The sequence below is a fragment of the Onychostruthus taczanowskii genome, unplaced genomic scaffold (genome assembly GCF_017590055.1).
Source record: "Onychostruthus taczanowskii isolate IOZ18803 unplaced genomic scaffold, ASM1759005v1 scaffold2, whole genome shotgun sequence".
NCBI lineage: Eukaryota > Metazoa > Chordata > Aves > Passeriformes > Passeridae > Onychostruthus > Onychostruthus taczanowskii.
This window is the reverse complement of record NW_024499239.1, coordinates 28,280,379-28,300,099: the sequence shown is the minus strand read 5'-3', so window position 1 is coordinate 28,300,099 and position 19,721 is coordinate 28,280,379. Positions and strand designations below refer to the sequence as shown.

At 44.6% G+C, this 19,721-nt stretch overlaps 1 protein-coding gene across 1 annotated transcript; it reads right to left on the bottom strand.

Annotated features, from left to right (window-relative positions):
* Positions 1–931: 931 nt before the first annotated feature.
* LOC121335124 (meiosis 1 associated protein) lies at positions 932–13,757 on the bottom strand. Its single transcript, XM_041402956.1, has 9 exons — positions 13,509–13,757; positions 10,749–10,931; positions 8,871–9,045; positions 4,176–4,349; positions 3,504–3,654; positions 2,829–2,970; positions 2,119–2,325; positions 1,433–1,588; positions 932–1,255 (listed from the first exon to the last, which is right to left on the bottom strand). Exons 1-9 carry the CDS (start codon positions 13,755–13,757, stop codon positions 1,109–1,111), a joined length of 1,584 nt encoding a protein of 527 aa, XP_041258890.1. The 3' UTR covers positions 932–1,108.
* Between the last annotated feature and the right edge of the window lie 5,964 nt (positions 13,758–19,721).

The following is a 19,721-nucleotide window of genomic DNA, read 5'->3' as shown; positions in this document are numbered from 1 at the left end:
CCTAAACCTGATTTTATAATTTTTATGTTGTTGACTGGTTTGCAGGCCCCAGGCTGGGCTATTTGTGTGTGTTCATTCCTGCACCCAGCCATCCCTGTGCCTGCGGGGGTGTCTGCCCTGTCTTCCCTGGTACCTGCCCTCGAAGTCTTGCCCCAGCAGCTGCCCGATGAGATGCCAGGGCATGGCAAGAGCCAGCCCATGCCTTTGGGCCTGCCAGAGCTGGGATCCCAGGGAGAAGAGGTGGGATTGTGGTGCTTGCCTCATGCCCTTGCTCACCTGCAGCTGTTTCCCAGGAAACACAGGTCAGTGGTGGGATAGCAGTGCTGGACATGTCAGGAACCACAGGCAGAGAGTGAGCTCCATGGAGGGTAACTTTATTTTGGAACAGCTTTTCAGAACCAGGTAAGTAGAACACAAACTCTGCTGGTGCTTGGTATCAGGGGCTCAGTGAGACCACCCCACCTTGGCTTGGTCAAGCTGCTCTTGGCTCACACCTAGCCTACACCTGCACTGAAAAACAGGCTGGAATCTGGCCAGGAATTCTCTGGAATTGCTCTGGCTTGGCATTTGCTACAACCCCCTTCACTAGCTGGGGCGTTGGACAACGAGGCCAGTCTTGGAAGCAACCAAATCATCTGGATTTAATCTTTAAGATCAAATCCAAGAGCCCTGTTTCATTTCATTCCTATTCAACCACCCCACTGAACCTGCTGCTGTGGGATGAGGGCAGCCCAGCACGACTGCCTGCCTTGTCTGATTTCCTCCCTGCCCTGCCTGCAGCTCTTCTGCTCCCACTGACAGCAATCTGTGATTTGTGGCCTGTGCTAACACAGTCTCACAAACCCAAATTTGAGGCAGGCTGGTGACGTGTGCTGGCAAGAACAGGAAATACGTGCTGCTGCTGCTGCAGGGGACAGCTGGATCTCTGGACAGAGGGTCCCTGAGCAGCAAACTTCCTGCAGAACTGGCTCGGTGACGAACACAACGTGAAACAACAAGGAGGAACAAACGATGGGAAGTGCCTGCCTGACCAAGGCCAAGCTCGGTGTCTTGCCTGACCACATCCGGCCAGCTGCTGAGCCAGGACCTGTGGCTGTCCAGGGGCAGATCACTGCAAGAACTCCTCATATTCCTTGGGGAGCAGGGAGCCCTCACAGGAGCCTCTCCTGGCTGCTGCTGCTGGTGATCTGAACGTTTGGAGGGGAGAGGGAGCCATCAGCAGGGGAGCCACTGCAGCTTTGGCTCTGCTCTGAGGCTGCAAGACAGGGACAAAACACAAATCCTTGTGGGAGGAGGTGCTGGCCGTGCTTCACCCTGCTGGGCACAGGGAGCTGCCTGCAGCAGGAATCTGATTAGAAGGGCACAATCTGCTGGAATCTGGCCAGGAGGGGACATCAGACCCCGTGCAGGCTGCTCACACACACGGACTCACCTGCCTGGGCTGGTGCCGCTCCGGGCGCTGCTCCCGGGGCTGGGGCTGCTGCCGGTGGGGAGGTTTGTACAAGGAGCTCTTCAGGTATTTGTAGAGGTTGCTCTTCAGGTGCAAGGGGTTGTAAGCAACTTCCACTTCCAAGTTGTTCAGGGCGCTCTGCTTGGAAGAGAGAACTTGAGTTTGCTACAGGATGTGAGGTGGAGGCTGTGGGGTTTGCATGTTGGTGGTTTTTTTGGTTTCTTTTTCAGGGACAGTGTTGTAGACTCTCCAAACCACCCACCCTGCAGTGAAAGGTGAAGGGATTGTTGGCTGTGTTGCAAACCATAAGGAGCACTCTTAGCTGTGTGTAGAACAAGAGGCATCTCCAAACAGATCTTAATGGATTCAAACATTCCCTTGCAGGATGCAGTCCTACCCTTTCCCATTGTCCAGAATCAGCCAACAAGCTGGAACTCCCTTTCTGGGCTCTGTCACCCTCAACTCTGCCTCACAAGGCCTCTTCCCCCCAGCAGACACCAACATTGCTCCCAAGGACAGCTATCTGCTGTCCATGGAGAAAGCTGTCTGCTGGGAAGGAGTTCTGGAGTGCACCATCGCACTTCAGCTGTCACTAGACATTGTCACAGCCATTTCCTTCTCTCGTTATCTGCTGAGGTGATAACGAGAACTGATAATGAGTGACTCACCTCGATGGGGCCCCTGACTCGCTCGGGGTGCTCAGCCAGGAGGGCTGGGAAGGCTGATGGCAGCAGGAGCTCTCTGATGGCCACTGCTTTCACCAGGAGAGTGGCAGAGTCAGAGGGGATGATGACATAATAGGGGTGCACCACCACGTTCCAGTTTGGTCCAGTGTTCTGGGGCTCATGCCTGGCCAAGAGCATCCACTTCCTTCTCTAAAGGGCAAAATCCAGGTGTGAACAACAGCAACAGCCACTTCCTTCAGCGCTGCCACCGTGGGCTCAGAGCAGGCACACTCACACACCACGGAAGGGAAACTATTCTGCAGCAGGGCTGAGGACAGCATGGCATTTGGTTTGTTTTTTAGCAAGTCAGTTCTTAAGAAAAACACCGAGTTTTGGTTTGCAGCTTGGTCAGTAACAGCCAGTTCTCCACAGTCCAAGTCCTGGTTAATTATTTTTGCTGTTAAAGTTGCAAGTCTAACTCCAACCCTGGCATTTGCACTTCACTCCTCCAAACACTCATTTCTGGTAGGTTTGAGGGTCTTCCCTAAGCTCTGATGAGCTGTAGCATCTTTCCAGCAGATGGAAGGATTTACAAGCCCAACTCTGGCCCAAGAGATGAGGTTGCAGCTTTTAAAATATTTCCTGGTGCAGCCAGACAGATGTTACAAGGTGTGCACTCCCTTTCCCTGGCCATCCCTCCCCATCACACTCACCAGAAGACTGTGACACAAAGCATGGAAGCTGTGCTGGTTTGTCTCCAGTTCATCCCAGTCCAGCTGCCAGCAGCTTGTGGGCTTGATGATGAAGGGCAGCCCATAGAGTACAGACTCACAGACCCCTTCAGACTTCAGAGCCCTGCCAGGATACAGCTCATGTTAGTGCTCATCACTGTAAGAACAACTGCACAGCTTAGAAATTATCCTGTTTTTTTCCTATAAATAAGAAAAGACACTAAAGGGCATCTCTGTGCTCTGCCCTGTGCCATGAACTGCTGCCAGGAAAGTGAATTGTTAGGTGAAATCACAGCACTGTGAGGTTTTGTTTAGGCTCTGACATCCAATTAATTGCTGTGGCCTCATTAGGTAATGAGAGAGCAGAATTACTGCAATTAAACATTACACTGGGGCAAAACAACTTTTGGAGGAATGGCATCTGTGGTGTCACCCTCACTGAGTGCTGTGGTGACACCAGGTGTGATTGATTGTGGTCTGCATGTGGGCTGTGCTGTTCCTTGAGAGGAAGAGTGATGGAACTGGGGGTTTTTCACACCAGACTTTGGCTCACCAGCACCCCAGAGCCTCCTGGTGATGTCAGCAGGCCCCAGGAGAGTGAAGCTTTTCTTACAGCCTGCCCCAGTTACCCAGTGGGAGACAAGGAGCACCACTCACTTCAGCACCCGGAGTTTGTGCAGAGCTGTGGATGGCCAGGCTGCCACGTGCCAGGGAGAACTGGCATCTGCTGCTCTCCCAGTGCCATCAGCTGTCCCCAAAAGCAGGGCTGGGTCCAGCAGCCTCTCCTGCAAGTCACACTTCAGGCACACTGGGAGAAGGAGAATGGTTTAGGCCGCTGGGATGGGCAATGTTTAGCACATGACATGCTCAAAGCACTTAAAAATTAATGTTTCCTTGGAGGAAGGAAAATACCAAAGCCTGACACAAGGCATCAGCTTGTCCCCAAATCCCTCTGCAAGACAGCCTTTATTTGAGTGCAGCTCTCTGTAAGAAAGCCTTTAAGTGCAGCTCTGGCACAGACTCTGTTTTGAACACAAGTTTTAGTGCTATTCAACTCTCAAGGCTCCTTTTTACCTTGGCCACGTGGCTGTAAATTCACATGCCCTTCCAGGCACATTTTTGCTGCAGAATGGAAACAATTGCAGCCTCAGCAGCTGTGGCAGCAAAGAGCAGCTTTGTAAGCCTGATGATTTTGCAAGTTATGCACAGACCTCACCTGGGTCTCTAAATGGGAGGGAAGGTGCCCATAGGACAATCTTGGGTAACCTTTAAAGCTGAGGGACTCAGGAGCTCCTAGAAAGGGAGCAGAGGACAGAGAAAATGAAATACTTAAGGTGTTCTTGGGTGCAGCAGCGTGGCCAAAACCTCCTGAGGGAAGGAGGAGATGGAGCTGTTCCCTCTCTGTGCCATGGTCATGGAGCCACGTTTTAAACAGCATCTCCAGGCTGATGACATTGTCCTCTACAGTTTGCACCTCGATGTCCATTCCCAGGATTGCCATATCTGCAGGAAAAAAAGAAAAAGGAGGTGAAAAAGCACCAAGATTTTCAGCCATTGAAAAGATTCCTTCAGCAATTATTAAACTCCTTTGTTGGAGGTGCAGACAAATGTGGTTTGATGTAGCAACAACTCTGAAGCATGGAGAAATGTAGGCTGAAAAGCAGAGTTAGGCAGGACATAAACAAGATAAGCCCAAAAAAAAAAAAACTCCAAAACCACCCACAAGAAATACCTCAAAGGTGCATCCAGATGAGAAGCTAGCTTGATGTCCATCAGATAAACAAAAATAAAACGGGATAAATAAAATAAAGGGAAGGGAAAAAACCAATTTGCAAATTGCATAAGATGTGCAACATAACCACTGGTAAACACAGAAGATAGAGTGTGGTAGCACTAACAGCTTTACCATGCAGCCAGGATGTGGAAAGGCTTTCTGAGAAGATGAATAAATAGCAGAAATAGCCTTTTTCCCCTCCTTGTGTTTACCAGGCCAGCAGGGGGATTAAAAAGCAGTGCTGCATCCATCTACACTGAGATATCTTTTAATTTCTAATGCCATTTGGCAAAAATGACACTTGTGCATTAAAAAAAAAAACAAAACCAAAGAAAAACCCCAAGAAATGAAATCATTTCTAGCTGGCAAATAATCCAGGACTACTGTAATGACTGTAATTCTCCAAATGCTCTGCAGGACACACTTTTTGACTGTCCCCACCTGCCAGCCTTGAGGAAGAGATTGTGTTGGTGCTGTGTCTGCAGCAAAGCAGCTCAACTCCCACTCACAGCAGATCTTTCACACTGCCCTTGCTACTAAAAACCTTTTCCTATCCTCTCTGACTGTCCCTGGCTGCCAGGATATTTAATTCCTTTATTTTTTTTAGTTCTTTACTTTTTTTTTTTTTTTTTGGTTCTTTAATTCTTTTTTTTTTATTTTAGTTGGAAGCTGCTCTTCTAGAACTGAGCTGTTCCCAGCTCCAGCCCCTTGCCCAGAGTGCTGCTCTCATTTCCCTTGCAACATTCACTGTTGCAGGATGATCCTGTTTTGGATGCATTCCCTACAGATTTCAGACTTGGGCTTCTCTCAGGGATGTGAACTGAAGAGGGCATTAACAGCCCAGAAGACAAAGCACCAGGAAATCCATGTAATTAACTTTTACAAACAGCAAAACACAGCTGACAAAGGGAATTATTTGTGTTTTGGGGCTGGTAAATGCTTTAGTTCTTCCCTCAGTAAATATTTCCCTGTTTTTTTTTCCTTCATTTTTTCCTCTGTAATAGATATTTAATCACTTACACATCTGCAGTTGGCACAAGACATGACAATTTTAGAAGAAATTCACTGCATTCATTAGGAAAAACAGGTTGGGGTGCCAATATCTCAAACCTTGGAGAGCAGAGCCCAGGTAGAGAAAGGAGCCCTGAGACTTGCAGAAGATGGGCTGGGCTCATAAAAAAGGCATTAATGCTTTATCTGTTGTTTGTTTTTATCAAAGAGAAAGAGCTGGGAGCTGTTATCTCCAGCACATGCAAATATTAACCTTTGTTAGCAAAAGGTCTGGCAAGGCTCAGCTGCTTTCAGGGAGTGGAATGAGGCAGGGGAAGAGAAATACTAATAACAACAACAAAAACAACAATAATAACAATAACAACAATAACAATAACAACAACAACAATAACAACAACATCAACAACAATAATAATAATGATAACAATAACAATTTTTTAAAATTAACAGTATATAATTATAATAGAATAACAGTATAATTATATTCGTAATTTATAATACAATATTATTATAATACAATTACAACACAATAGAATTAAATAATTACTTATTATTGATAATAACGATAATAATAGTTATTATGATAACTATGCTAATAATATATTGATTATATAAAAGTAATGGTATATAGTTATAACAATAGTATAATTATATTGATAATATATACTATAATATAATTGCAATATTATTATAATACAATCGAATTGTAATATATAATTTAAGAATGATAATAATGATAAGGATAATGATAATTTTAAAATTTGTCTGTTTGTTTGTTTGGGTTTTTTTGTTACCATCTAGAGACCAGTCCATCCAAAGGCCAGGCATCCTGCTGGTTGCTCCCCCAGATTATTCCCACCTCCAGTGTCCTGCTCTCCACGGGGTTTAGTTGAATCACTTTGCTCTGATTCTGAGATCTCAGCATATTCAAAGCTGTTCTAAGATTTGCCAACATGAGGTTTTCAAACTACTGAAGTCTTTTCCAGCTGCACTAACCTGGGAATGAGCCTGGAGGGGATATCCTGATCCTGCTCTGGATATTAAAAATGCAAGCAGGTTCAAATAACCCCTAAAAAAACTAATGGAAGAAATATCCTCAGGGAAATGAGGCTCATGATTAAGTGCTGCATCACAATATTTATTTTCTAGCTCAACACAGAACCAATCTTGCACTTCCTGTACACTGGATCTTGCAAATTCAATGCTCTTTACTGTATTTTTTTAATAGGAAAATGGATTTATTTTCTGAAACAGAAGGAGGGAGCTGCAATGTGTATCATAAACCAGTTGGGCTCATTTTTCCAATTATCTGACCTATTCACCCCCTCTTGCTTTTCTTACAGAGCAAATAGTTCATCCACTCAGAAAATCAGAATTTCATCCCTTGACATTTCAATGGCCTTTTTGTCCACATTCATATTTTCATTCCATTTACTGGGTGAAAGGGCCACACAAAAATCCACGTTTAGAAATCATTTGGGTGGGGTTTTGCACTCCCTAAAGCAGCCTGTGACAGAGGCACAGAGCATCTCCTCCTCTGTGGAGCTGAGCCTTCCAAGAATTCCCTGCAGGATTCCCAGTCCCTGCTGTGACAACTGACCAGAAATTTGCTGCAACCACGAAAGAAAATGAACAGCAAGAGACAAATAACTCTGCCTGTTCCTCAGTAAAAAAACAGAAATAACCCATTTTAATCCTGTTGGAATCTGAAATGCAAAGAATTCTCAGAACTTTGGGCCTGTAAGCCAAAGCTTAGAATTAAATACAAGATTTGATCTGAGACTTTAGAAAAGGCTTCCAAACTAAAGTACTAGAAGCAAGAATTTGGATTTATAGTTTAAAGCAGAGACACGTTAAGCTAAGTAAAAGAAAGTTGAGAGTTTTAGAGTTTAAGATATAGAAAAAATTAAAGTAGCTACAAGGGTAAACAAAGAAATTAGAATGCAGCACTGTGACTTTGTGTGTCATAACATGATTAGCTAAGAAAACTTACACTGCAGCATGGGTCTGTAAGACAAAATATTTAAAGATTGGGTCAAAACCATAAGTATCCTTTATTATTGCAGTGTTTTATTAGTCAATAACCCCTTAAAAAGTCTTGTGACTAAAGGTCTTATGGCCTTCTGAACCATGCTGTAACAATGTGAGCTGAACTCACCCTTCTTGCCTATGTAAAAGATAATAAAAATAAACAACATCATCTAATAAGCTCAGAAGTCCTGCCTCTAACTCATTCAGAACTTAAAAAATCCCCATAGAATCCTCTCTCCCAGGCTGCACGTTGCTGGGAAGGGTTACTGTCACTGACCAAGCCTCTTGTTTAGCTGTTTTTTTTTGTCTTTGATACAGTTCCTGCTTACTGCTGCTGCTTTCCTCCACGCTCAGAGGGTGTCACCCCCATAACTCGATGCCTTTTTCTCTTTAACCCCCACAGTGAAGCTGTGTCACACATGAATTTTAAATAACACCAGGAGCTGAAGTAATACACTGCCAGTTCTTGGCTTCCTTTTCCTGTCAAGGTCGGGATTGAAGCGCTCCAGATGGTATTTTGTGTTCAGCTTCAAATGTTTATTGGTTCTTATCTCTCACACAGGCTCACAAGCAGTGAGTTCTGCAGCATTTCACTAGCAAGGCACAAAATGGCCCTGTATCTCTCTCTACAAGGTCTTTTAAGGCTAAACTGTCCAATTAAGAAATGACACCTCAATTATTTTCACTTTTAACCCAATAACTAATCACTCAGAGTCCACAGTGTGGACTTTTCTGTCCAAATACTAAATACCACCAAACCCATGAAGAAGAAGGAGAGGAAGAACAACCAGCCACGGCCCTAAAACCTCCATCTTGCCCCATATATTGGTATATTCTAAAACCTTAAACTCTAAATTTTCCACCCTGTGATATCACACACTTCTAATCAAACTCCACACCCACAATCCCAGCCCTATCATTTATTTTGGAAGCCTTCTCCACGGCCCCAGGTCAGTGCAGTGTTCTCCTGGGGGTCAGGGCTTGGCAGCACAGAAAGTCTGGAATTCTCAGCATCCAGGACTCCAACAATACAGGAGGAAGTTCTGGAAGTTCTACAAGCCCCAGAGAAGAGCTGTGGTACAGACTTCCTCCAGGCACAGCAGTTCCCACTCTCCCAAGGGACATTAAGTGACCCAAAGGGAAGTGGCAGATGTTGGACTGTCGTGCTGCCCAAAGCCATAACTTCCCTAAAAATGTCCTCCACTCACCACTGCTGGGCTCCTCTGCTGGCACACACTGCTCCACATCCTCAGGCTCCAGGAAATCTCTCTTCACAACCTCAATGACCTGTATTCTTCTCAGGCTCACCAGGTCTATGTCTTGTAGCTTCTTTTCCAGCTGCTTTACCATGTCTCTGCTGGGCTGGCTGGTCAAAATTGTGATCTGAAACACAAATCAGAGCATGAAGAGGCTGCCTCTACCTCAATTCTCTCTTGGGAGGTGAAGATGTTGGGTAGCACTGGTGTCACTATGGAGAGGGGAGAAAGCTTGCTAAAATCTCTCATCTATTCAAAAGCAGATTTATAAGCAATTTTTTTTTTTTTGAGCTTTGGCTCACATTTAAGCCAATATGAAATGGATTGAGAGGTTCACTGGAGGAACATCCCCAGGTTTTGTGTTCTGTGCTTTGCACTTGTGATCAGAGTCTCTGTGTGTAAGAAGGGATTTGTACATTAATTATAATTCAAATAGACTAAACTGGGCCTTCTCTCTTGAAAATTGAATGGGAATTTTGTATTTTTTAAAATGTATCCAGTCTATCCTAAAGATATTTCCAAAGAGAGCAGCAGTAGGTGTGATTGTCACCACCCAGTTCTGGTCTGATACTGAGAAAAGGAAACAAAAACTCTGATACTGAGAAAATTCAACTTACTCTGCATTAAAAAAATGCTTGTGATGGGGAGGGGGGGAAATTATAAGCACTTAAGTATCTGGAACAAAAAAGAAGCCTTTTTTTGAAGCTTTTTTTTGGCCTTTTGTAAGGGTAAAAGTCCCTCCTGCCTGTCAGTGACCAAAACCTGTCCCTGCAGCATGTCTTACATCCCCTTGCAAAGAGAAGTACAATAAAATTGCATAATCTAGAAGAACTGGAAGGATAATTGCATAATCTAGAAGAACTAGAAGGATAATTTTATAATCTAGAAGAACTAGTCTAGAAGAACTGCCTAGGGGAGTAAAAACTCCCTGTATCCATGGATTAACTTAATTTTTAATGTAGCTTGCTCCTTTAAGTATACTAGAAAATGTCCTGGATTTTGTTGTGTGTCAAAAAAGGTCTTGTGTCCAAAGCATGGTCTGTTTGTTCCAACCCCCAGCTTTAAAGCACAAATCACCTTTCAAATGGTCAGGAACAATACCTTAAAGCCTCAAGAAAAGCAGAAAATCAGTAGAAAAGTTTCCTGGACAGACACTGGGAGTAAATCTCAATTGCAGCCTGATCACAGCGTGACTCTGTGACACTCTGGAAGGGTTTAAGGACCTAAACAAAGCAGAAAGACTTGGCAAATTTCACCTGTGGGAATCTCAATTTGTTTTTTATGACTGGCAGGTGGACCCTGAGCCTGGGAAGTCTGAAATGCAGGACTGTTTGAAGCTGATATTTTCTGCTGTCCAGAGGAAACCATTTCTGTGTGAGTCCTTTCCCCTTGATAACTCCCTGTCCTTTCATGTCAGTTGATACTGCTTTAAAAAATACTTCCTCCTGTGAACCTTGCTCTGCTTTCTATATTCACACATCTGTTCTCACGTGTTATTAGCAGCTTCCCTCCCATTTATGCATTTAGAGCTGAAAACACAGCCACCAAAATCCACCAAAAGTGTGTCCACCAAAATCTATCAGATCCTGGACCAGGACAGCTTTCCCTAGATGTGTCCCCTTTTCCAAAGGAATCTGTCCAGAGGGATTTGAGGACTTGATATCTTCTTTCATGACTTCTGTGGATCTCTGTAACATCAAGAGTGCTGAATACTTACATTTTCCTGCATGTTCACCGCACACGAAAGTGAACGAAAGTGCACGAAATGCACACATTTACAAATCACAATGATGTGGGACGGCTCCCACTCCCCTCCCAGCATTTTCTTACCTCAACAGAACTATTTGTGGAGCCTCCTGCTGCTGTGTGCCTGCTGTACTGCTTGAACTGCTGCAATCCATCCTGCACAGCCTGCAGCACTCCGTTCCCCCCCGGGGGGAAGCAGCCTTCAGCCGGCAGCGAGCGGAGCTCCGAAATGCAGGCTTGAACTCGGGCAAAGTTTTCTTTCACTTGCTGCAAAACAGAGTTCAGGGAGCAGGAAAGGCTGGGGTCTTAGGTTACAAGAGGGGGCTGGGGGTGTGTATTCTATCACTGTCTGTTACAGGTGGGGCAGTTCTGTTCGTTGCGCAGTTTTCTTTATTACTCCCACAACCAATCCTCCCTCCAGGAGATCTCTGCTGTTCATGGGCCATTAATTATTTTTTTTTTTGTACCATTGCATTTGTATTTTTAATTTTCCTAGTAAAGAACTGTTATTCCTATTCCCATATCTTTGCCTGAGAGCCCCTTAATTTCCAAATTATAATAATTCAGAGGGAGGGGGTTTACATTCTCCACGTCAGGGAAGGCTCCTGCCTTCCTTAGCAAACACCTGTATTTTCAAACCAAGACACCTGGTAAACAACATGAAATACCTCTCCATAATGTGGAGGAAGGCTGGTGGTCACAGAGAAGTCAGCACACCTGAGCCTCACCAAGAACTCAGCAGCTAAGCTGGTACATTGTGGCCACAGGAAAGATACTGAGTGAACTCTACCAAATTTATTTAAAGCAATACAAGACACTGCTGCCAGAGGTCACCTTCCCCACTGAGGAGGCAGCAGGTGAACATTTGACTTGTTTGCCTCAGGTGTGTGGAGCTCTGGGTCACTGAAGCACCCCTGAGCCCTGGTTTACAGGGTGGGCTTTCAGTGGGACTGGGTGGGAAGCTGCAAAGGCTCTGCTCAGTCCTTACTCAATCCCACATTAAATTTTTTGATGCTTCAATGCTGATTTCTTATCTTGTCACCATTTGCTTTCCCCCACAGTTGTCTACTTTCAATCTTTGCCCTCCCTGCCCTTTCCAGGGAGGCTTTATGGACTCTCCTGCTGGGGAGATCAGTGGGAACAGAGACCATAAACAAGCACAGAGGAAAGGTTAAAACCAGGGTAAGTGTGTGTGACACTTCCCCATGTACTCTCCCCATCTCTATTTTCAGCTCTGGGGCTTTCCTGACTTCATGATTTGTCTAACACAGCTCTGAAAAAACAGCTTCAGTACAGGAGCTGATGTCTGCCATGGGAATGTAGCACCCAAAAATCCAGCAGAGTGAATACAAAGAATGGCTTAGGAATTATTAAAATCATTGTAAACATGCTTTGCAGTTAAACTTACAATTTGTTATTGATTTACCAGCCAGAACAGAGAAGGGACCTAATCCTATTTAGAGGAACAAAGGATAAAATACAAGCATGTTCTTCAATCTAGACAGAAGAGTAAATATATTAAGAAATCCCTGGAGGATAAAGCAAATAAATGCAAATTAGGAACCAGGTACAGGTTTCACAATGACAATTATTAACCACTGGATGAAATTACCAAGAGAAGTACTTGATTACCCATCTTGTCTTCAGATCAAAACTAGATGGCTTTCTGGAAGGAAGTTTTAATGAAATAGGGGTACTTTAGTGAAATATAATAGCCTGTGATGAGAACAAAAACAAAACAGTGATCTAAGGGCTCCTCTGCCTTTAAAAACTGTGACTATCAAAATGAGGAATTGCTGTTTAAATTAAAAAGACAGCTGATCAGGAGCAGCAGTCCTAATACTGTCCTTGTCACACTATCTATAACCTTTCTTACAAAACAAACACCACAATTAGCCAGACTCTTCTTGCAGATCACATTTGCTCATTTACTCTTGACCTCTGGCTTTTTATTTTTCTCCAGATGTGAAGACTTGACAAAACTCCTCAGAATGTTTCCACCATTGCTGTATAAATTGGAAGGGTTAATCCTGTGTGTTTACACTGATGTAAATGGGAGTGCTCAGTGTGATCATTTCTAACAGGATGACTTCAAAAATTCTTGTGAACTTTAGGATGCACATTTGTATTCCCAAACTATTACTGCAGAGCTGCTGCTCACTCTCCATCTACATTTATTCCTGTACAGAGCCATAAGTGAGAGCAATATTTGTTCTTACTGACTTAGAGCTCTGTGTTTAAAATCTGTGTGGATGTGGCACTTAGGAACGTGCTTCAGTGGTGGATTTGCCAGAGGCTGGGTTTAGAATTGGATTTAGTCTTAAAGAACTTTTCCTGAAATCACAGAATCATCTGTGAATATAATCAACACAGATATATATAAAAATATATTTTAATATATATAGATAAACATTCAGCACAGATATATATATATATACATAGATTTATATATATATATATTTTATTTTTTTTTTTTAAATTCTGCACCTTTCCCCTTCAATATCTAGAACCTCTCACACACTGCCAGCTCGAGTTGTGTGTGATAATTCTGACAGAGAAGCAGTGCAGCACAAAGCAGCACACAGAAGGTGCAGCAGATGCTCCAAAACAGATGTTTTAAGAAGGAAGAGCACAAAACCTAATTTACCAGGTTGACAGATCCAAAATGACACTCCTCCTTTTCAATTGTACCCTTTCATAAAATTCACTTCACGAGTGATAGCTCCGAGAACGGCCAATTTTTAAGATGCAGATTTTACATACAGATTTTGGGGTATGAATTTAGACATAAACAATTCACTTTTTTTTTTTTTTTTTTTTCCCCCCCTGAGCAGCAGCACGTACCGTGAGGGGCAGCAGACACTCCTGCTGGGGCTGCAGCACGTAGAGGCTGAGCAGGGGCACCCTGCAGGGCCCTGCCAGGCCACAGGCCAGGCACAGGACGTTCTCCAGAGCCTCGGAGAGCACGGAGCAGGTGCTGGCCCAGGAAGGGGAGGTGGCATCCACCACCAGGATGTGGGATGGCTGCTGGCTGGGGGCTTTGGCAGCAGGGAAACTTCTCCGCGGTTCTGAGGGGAATTTTCTGGAATTCATGGCTCCCGCAGCACGTGGGTGTTATGGGCACGGTGATGCATCTGGATGGGGGAAAGAAATAAAGAACAGCAATGAGTGAGGCTCTCTGGTTACTGAGGATTTCAGACTTTCTGTGCTAACAAGCACTCACCCCCAAAAGAACACTGCATTTAACTTAAAGCCATAGAGAAAACTTCCAAAATTAAATTATAGAACTGATATGATGAGTGTAAAGTTCAAATAAATGTAATATCACATAGTTGAAAATCTAAAGTTTAAAATTTTGGGATATAGTAATACATATATTACAAAATAAAAATTTTTAAGCTAGTCCTTCTTCTTCATAGATTTAAGTAGTATTGTGTAATTAGATAAAAAAGTCCACACTGCAAGCCACAAGTAGTTAGCTATTAAGTTAAAAATTAAAATTATAAGTGTGTAGTTTAAATAATAGTGTATAATAGCACTTCAGATACTTAAGTGATTGCAGTTTCTCTCCCCCTCATCACAAGCATTTTTTAATGCAGAGTAAGCTGAATGTTTGTTTCCTTTTCTCAGTATCAGACCAGAACTGGGTGGTGACAATCACACCTACTGCTGCTCTCTTTGGAAATATCTTTAGGATAGACTGGATACATTAAAAAAATACGAATTCCCATTCAATTCCCATTTCAATTTTCAGCAGAATTAGTAGAAGTTTTAGAAGGATTTACACAGTTGGGCTCTGGCCTGTCATTTGTGGGGTGTGTTCAGCTCACACAAACAGCTCTTTTATGGTCTCCAAGGAGATAAGATACTGCATTTCCTACAGCCCCCAGCACTTTGGAGGAAGAATTTCTGTAAGGCTTGGGAAGAGCAAAAAATCATGACAGAAAAAAAAAAATAAAAAAAATCTGAATTTTTAGGATTCCTTAGGATGCCTGTCAGTGCAGGCAAAACAAGAGTGATCACAGCCTGAATTTCGAAACTGGGGTTAGCATTTCAGGGCTGTTGAAAATGTTATAAATACAGACATAGATCATGTAGGTATCTTGCTTTGATTAGTCCTCTGGTATAATTTGATTGTCAAATGCAAAACTGCCAGATTACACTTTAATCAGTGTCTCTCATGAAGCTTTTCAATTTACAGCAGAGTTTACTCAATTATTTCACTGAATCTGGGAATGCACTTGTCTGTCTGAATTTTTTCTGATGAGGCTTCAGTGCTACTGAGCTCTGCAAGCCCCCAGAGCTTCCTCAGCCAAGGAAACGAAACCCATCCTGCCACAAACCCACAAGAGTTGGGCCTTAGCACTGGTTTCAGGGAGGAAAATGAGTTTTGATGCTGAAGCAGGGAGTGTTTTCCTCATTTTGAATGAATTCTCTCATTCTTGGCACTCTACTTATTTGTATTCCCAAACTATTACTGCAGAGCTGCTGCTCATTCTCCATCTACATTTATTCCTGTGCAGAGCCCTAAATGAGAGAAATATTTGTTCTTACTGCCTTAGAGCTCTGCATTTAAAATCTGTGTGGATGTGGCACTCAGGAATGTGGTTAAGTTGTGGATTATTAAGGACTATGGTTATTTTAAAGTGGTTTTTTAAAAATAGATCCCTCATCAGCTCCTTACCACTAATTTCTTCATAATTGTGGTGTCTTAATTAATCTCTGCTTAGCAATATTAATGTGATTTATATGCATCTCTCTACAATATTTGACAGTGTTTGACCTCTATTATAGCTCTAGTGAGGCTGGAGAATGCAGGAATTCTGTGGAAGTGGTTGCTGTGCCAAAAAAAAATTCTGTGGTAAAATGACATTTTCATTTAGGCATTGGGTGGACTGACAGAGCCCATCCCGAGGGATCCTCTACAATTCCATGAGAATAGGGTAAACTGCAAGTTCTGGCAGCTGATTTGACATTAAGTTATTGCTCAATAAAGCAGAACCCTCCAGGTGTCAGGGCTGGTGATGTGCATTTTGCTCAATGCCAGGAGACACAAATTGTGCAGAACTAGAAAGAGGCAGAAAGGAAATTTCTTTATAGTGAGTGATTTGTGGCTGCTGAGGACATTCTGCAGTTGCACATCATCCTATGGGCTTAGTTTGTTATAAAAAAAATTATGAAATTATATCCAGGTCTAAAAAGGCACAGCACCAAAGCCACTGGTTAAAGAGGATTGAGGGAAATTGGTTTTAAAAGGTGCCATTTTCAGAGTAAGCTTCAAATCCCTGGGAAACAGGAATATTCTCATGTGGAAAACATAGCTGAGGGTTTGCTAGAGAATAAACTGGCTGTGCAGTGTGGATGGCCTCTGGTGTGAACAGTTTTTTCCACCTAGCCTAGAAAGGAAGGAATTTCTTTAAAAAGGTCAGGATGAACAGAAGAATAAAGACAAAAAAGCAGAAGAGTTTGCAGAAAATCAAGCTACTGGAAACAAAATTATTCCAGACCCTGTATAACAGAAGATATTATGTGTTACTCTATTCATCAGTGCTATAATCAATCATAAATAAATGGCTTTTATTGACATAAAATCATCAAACCTTAGCAAGAATTGTCGCTTCATATTAGTGTTAAAATCGCTCATTATAACCTTTAGAGGTTCTTGTTTTATTTTTTTTTTCTCAAAAGAAGAGCAACTATAACATTTTTAAATCCTGAATCACTAAAAATGAGTAAAAATAGCAAAACCTTAAGGGAGCAGCAGAGCAGGGACAAACTGCTGCAGAATTCCCAGGTGGAAATTTTGTGGAAAAGCAGCCAACTCAAACCCCAGCAGGAGAGCTGGGCTATCAGGGTGTGAGTGACAGGCTGGAATTGCCAGAATTCAATGTTCTAAGAACTGTAATAACTCGGTGATCAGATTATGGGCACGGCTAACGAAGCCTCAGGGGTAGCTGCTCCATCTTCCCTGGCATCTTGATTAAGAATCCGGGCTGACACCTTGTCAACACACACCCTGTAACCTGATAAAAACCTGCATAATTCATGGGCAGGGCGTGCTGCAGGCAGGGAATCACCGCTGGGGCTGCGCAGAAAATCCTGGGATACACCCAAGTGCTGGAATTGTCCTCCCATGGCTCCTACAACCTCAACTCTTCCACCCTGGATGTGACCTCAGGGTCTAAAGTTTCAGTCTTGCTGTGACATTTTCGTATTTCCTGTACTGTTTTGGGTTTGTTTTGTTTTGTTTTTAAAGCTTTAGGCAGCAACACTCCCTCACTGGTGGCTGGATCCTGGGAGGAAGGGAAGGCAGCACTTGTCCCCAGGAAATCCTGTGGCATATCCCACCTGGAACAGCAGGATGTGCCCACGTGGCTCTGCTTTTGAGGTGTCTGCAGGGACTGGGAGAGCTCTGCTGGGATGGACAGGGACTGGGACAGCTGGACAGGGACAGCTGTACTGGGCTGTACTGGGATTGGGACAGCTGGACAGGGACAGGGACAGCTGCACTGGGCTGTACGGGGACTGGGACAGCTGGACAGGGACAGGGACAGCTGTACTGGGCTGTACTGGGACTGGGACAGCTGGACAGGGACAGCTGTACTGGGCTGTACTGGGATTGGGACAGCTGGACAGGGACAGCTGTACTGGGCTGTACTGGGATTGGGACAGCTCAGGGACAGGGACAGCTGCACTGGGCTGTACTGGGACTGGGACAGCTGGACAGGGACAGCTGTACTGGGCTGTATTGGGACTGGGACAGCTGGACAGGGACAGGGACAGCTGCACTGGGCTGTACGGGGACTGGGACACCTGTACTGGGATTGGGAAAACTTGACAGGGACTGGGAAAGCTGCACTGGGCTGTATTGGGACAGGGACAGCTGGACAGGGACAGGAACATTTTACTGGCCTGGACAGGGACACCTGTACTGGGGTTGGGACAGCTGTACTGGGCTGTATGGGATTGGGACACCTGTACTGGAATGTTCCAGTGGTCAGGACAGCTGTACTGGGCTGTACTGGGACAGAGACACCTGTACTGGGCTGGACAGGGATAGGGACAGCTGGACGGGGATCAGGACACCTGTACTGGGCTGTACTGGGGTTGGGAAAGCTTGACAGGGACTGGGAAAGCTGTACTGGGTCTGGGACAGCTGGACAGAGATTGGGACACCTGTACTGGGATTGGGACACCTGTACTGGGATTGGGACACCTGTACTGGGCTGTACTGGGATTAGGACAGCCGTGTGTGCCTGAAGGGTGGCCAAGCCCCCAGAAGGTGTCAACCAGCAGCTCTGCTGGGCTCCCTCACAGCCCATCCCGTGTTTCCCAGACATTTCTCCTTGCTGCCATCCATTTTCCCTGCGCTGGACGCTGTGGGAAGGATGGATGGGGAGGGAAGCACCGGGTCCAGCTTCTCCCCCAGCCTGGAGCCTTGATGGGACATTTTAGTGCTGCAATTAAAACAAAACCAGGAATAAACTCCTCTGCCTGATCTCTGTTTCCTAGAGGTGCACCTTTCATCCCTGAACTGGGTTTTCCCACATATTTCCCTTCAAGTTTGCTCCACACCAACAGCGCCCGAGGCTGCTGCCCTTGGATGCCTTAATTGCATTTGCAGAGGAAATGAGGACTAATTATTAACTTCCCACAGGAGCAACTCCCACAGGAGGCTGCTGAGGTTTCCCACCTCCCAGCTCCCAAATACCCTCAACAAGGCTTTCCCTGAGGGATTTGGGATGGAATTCCCCTGAGGAATTCGGGAGCGAATTTCCCTGTGGGATTTGGGATGGAATTTCCCTGAAGGATTTGGGACAGAATTTCCCTGAGGGATTTGGGACCAAATTTTCCTGAGGGATTTGGGATGGAATTTCCCTGAGGGATTCGGGACCGGAGCTCCTTTCCCGCGGCCGGGCCGGGCCCTGCCCGCCGCCGCTCCTTTCCCGCAGCCGCCGCCGCTTCCCGGTCCCGGCTCATCCCGGGGCTGTTCCCGAGGGAATGCCGCCCTCCGGGCTCGGACCCACCTGGGCGGGGCCGTTTTCCCGGTCCTGGCCCAAATCCCGTTTAAATCCCGGATAAATCCCGGGTGGATCCCGGGCGGGCGGGGCCTGTGCGCATGCGCGGCGAGCGCTTCCCTCAATCCCGGATTTGGGGTGCTCGGGAAAACCGGGATCGCTCTCCTTCCCAAAAAATTGCATTTTGAGACCCTCCCAGCGCATCCAGCGCTGGCTGAATTGTTTTTCCTTTCACCATCCCATCAGCCAAACGTTAATTTTGCCGAAATGAACCCCGGCGAGGCTCAATTAAAGCCGGAGTTGGAATATTGGACATCTGGGATTGGGAATTTGTGGCTCTTCAAGGAGTCTGGAGGGGTCAGGACATGCAGAAGGGATTAAGGGATGGAAAGCTGGAAAATTCCCTTTTGAGAAAAAGATGATTAAATGTTGGAAGCCTGGTTACTGAGAATTTCAAACTTTCTGTGCTGGCAGGCACTGACCCCCAGAGAACACTGCATTTAACCTAAAGCCATGGAGAAACTTCCAAAATTAAACGACAGAACTGAGATTATGAATGTGTAGTTTAAATAAAAGTGTGTAATAGCACATAGTAGAAAACCTAAAGTTTAAAATGTTAGAATATAGTAATATATGTATAACAAAATGAAAAATTTAAGGCAGAAGATAGTCCTTCTTCATAGATTTAAGTGGTATTGTGTAATTAGATAAAAAAGTCCGCATTGTGAGCCACGAGTAGTTAGTTATTGAGTTAAAAATAAAAATAATTTGTGTGTCATTTCTTAATTTCTTAAAAATCCCTCCTTGAAGGGTATTTTGGAGATAAAAATTTAATGGCATCAGTTCGCAGCTGTGCCGGTTCAGTGACTGCAAAAGGAAATCAGGATTTCTCTGGAGGGAAAGTTTTTACTGGAGTATTAAAACAAAGGCACATGTATTTACTGTAAAGTGAATTATTGAGATTTGGGGTTGTTTTTCTTGTTTACTCTTTACATTTTCATTCTTCCAGCTCCACTGTGGCATGAGGGAAAGGATGAGT

Bases quoted from the DNA above. Each gene is read 5' to 3' on its own strand.
- LOC121335124 (XM_041402956.1), bottom strand. From the start codon at position 13,757: ATGAATTCCAGAAAATTCCCCTCAGAACCGCGGAGAAGTTTCCCTGCT. The intron at 4,350-8,870 runs GTGAGTGGAGGA...TTTTTCCTGCAG, and splicing joins AGCAGAGGAGCCCAGCAGTG to ATATGGCAATCCTGGGAATG. The intron at 2,971-3,503 runs GTGAGTGGTGCT...GTATCCTGGCAG, and splicing joins CACAAACTCCGGGTGCTGAA to GGCTCTGAAGTCTGAAGGGG.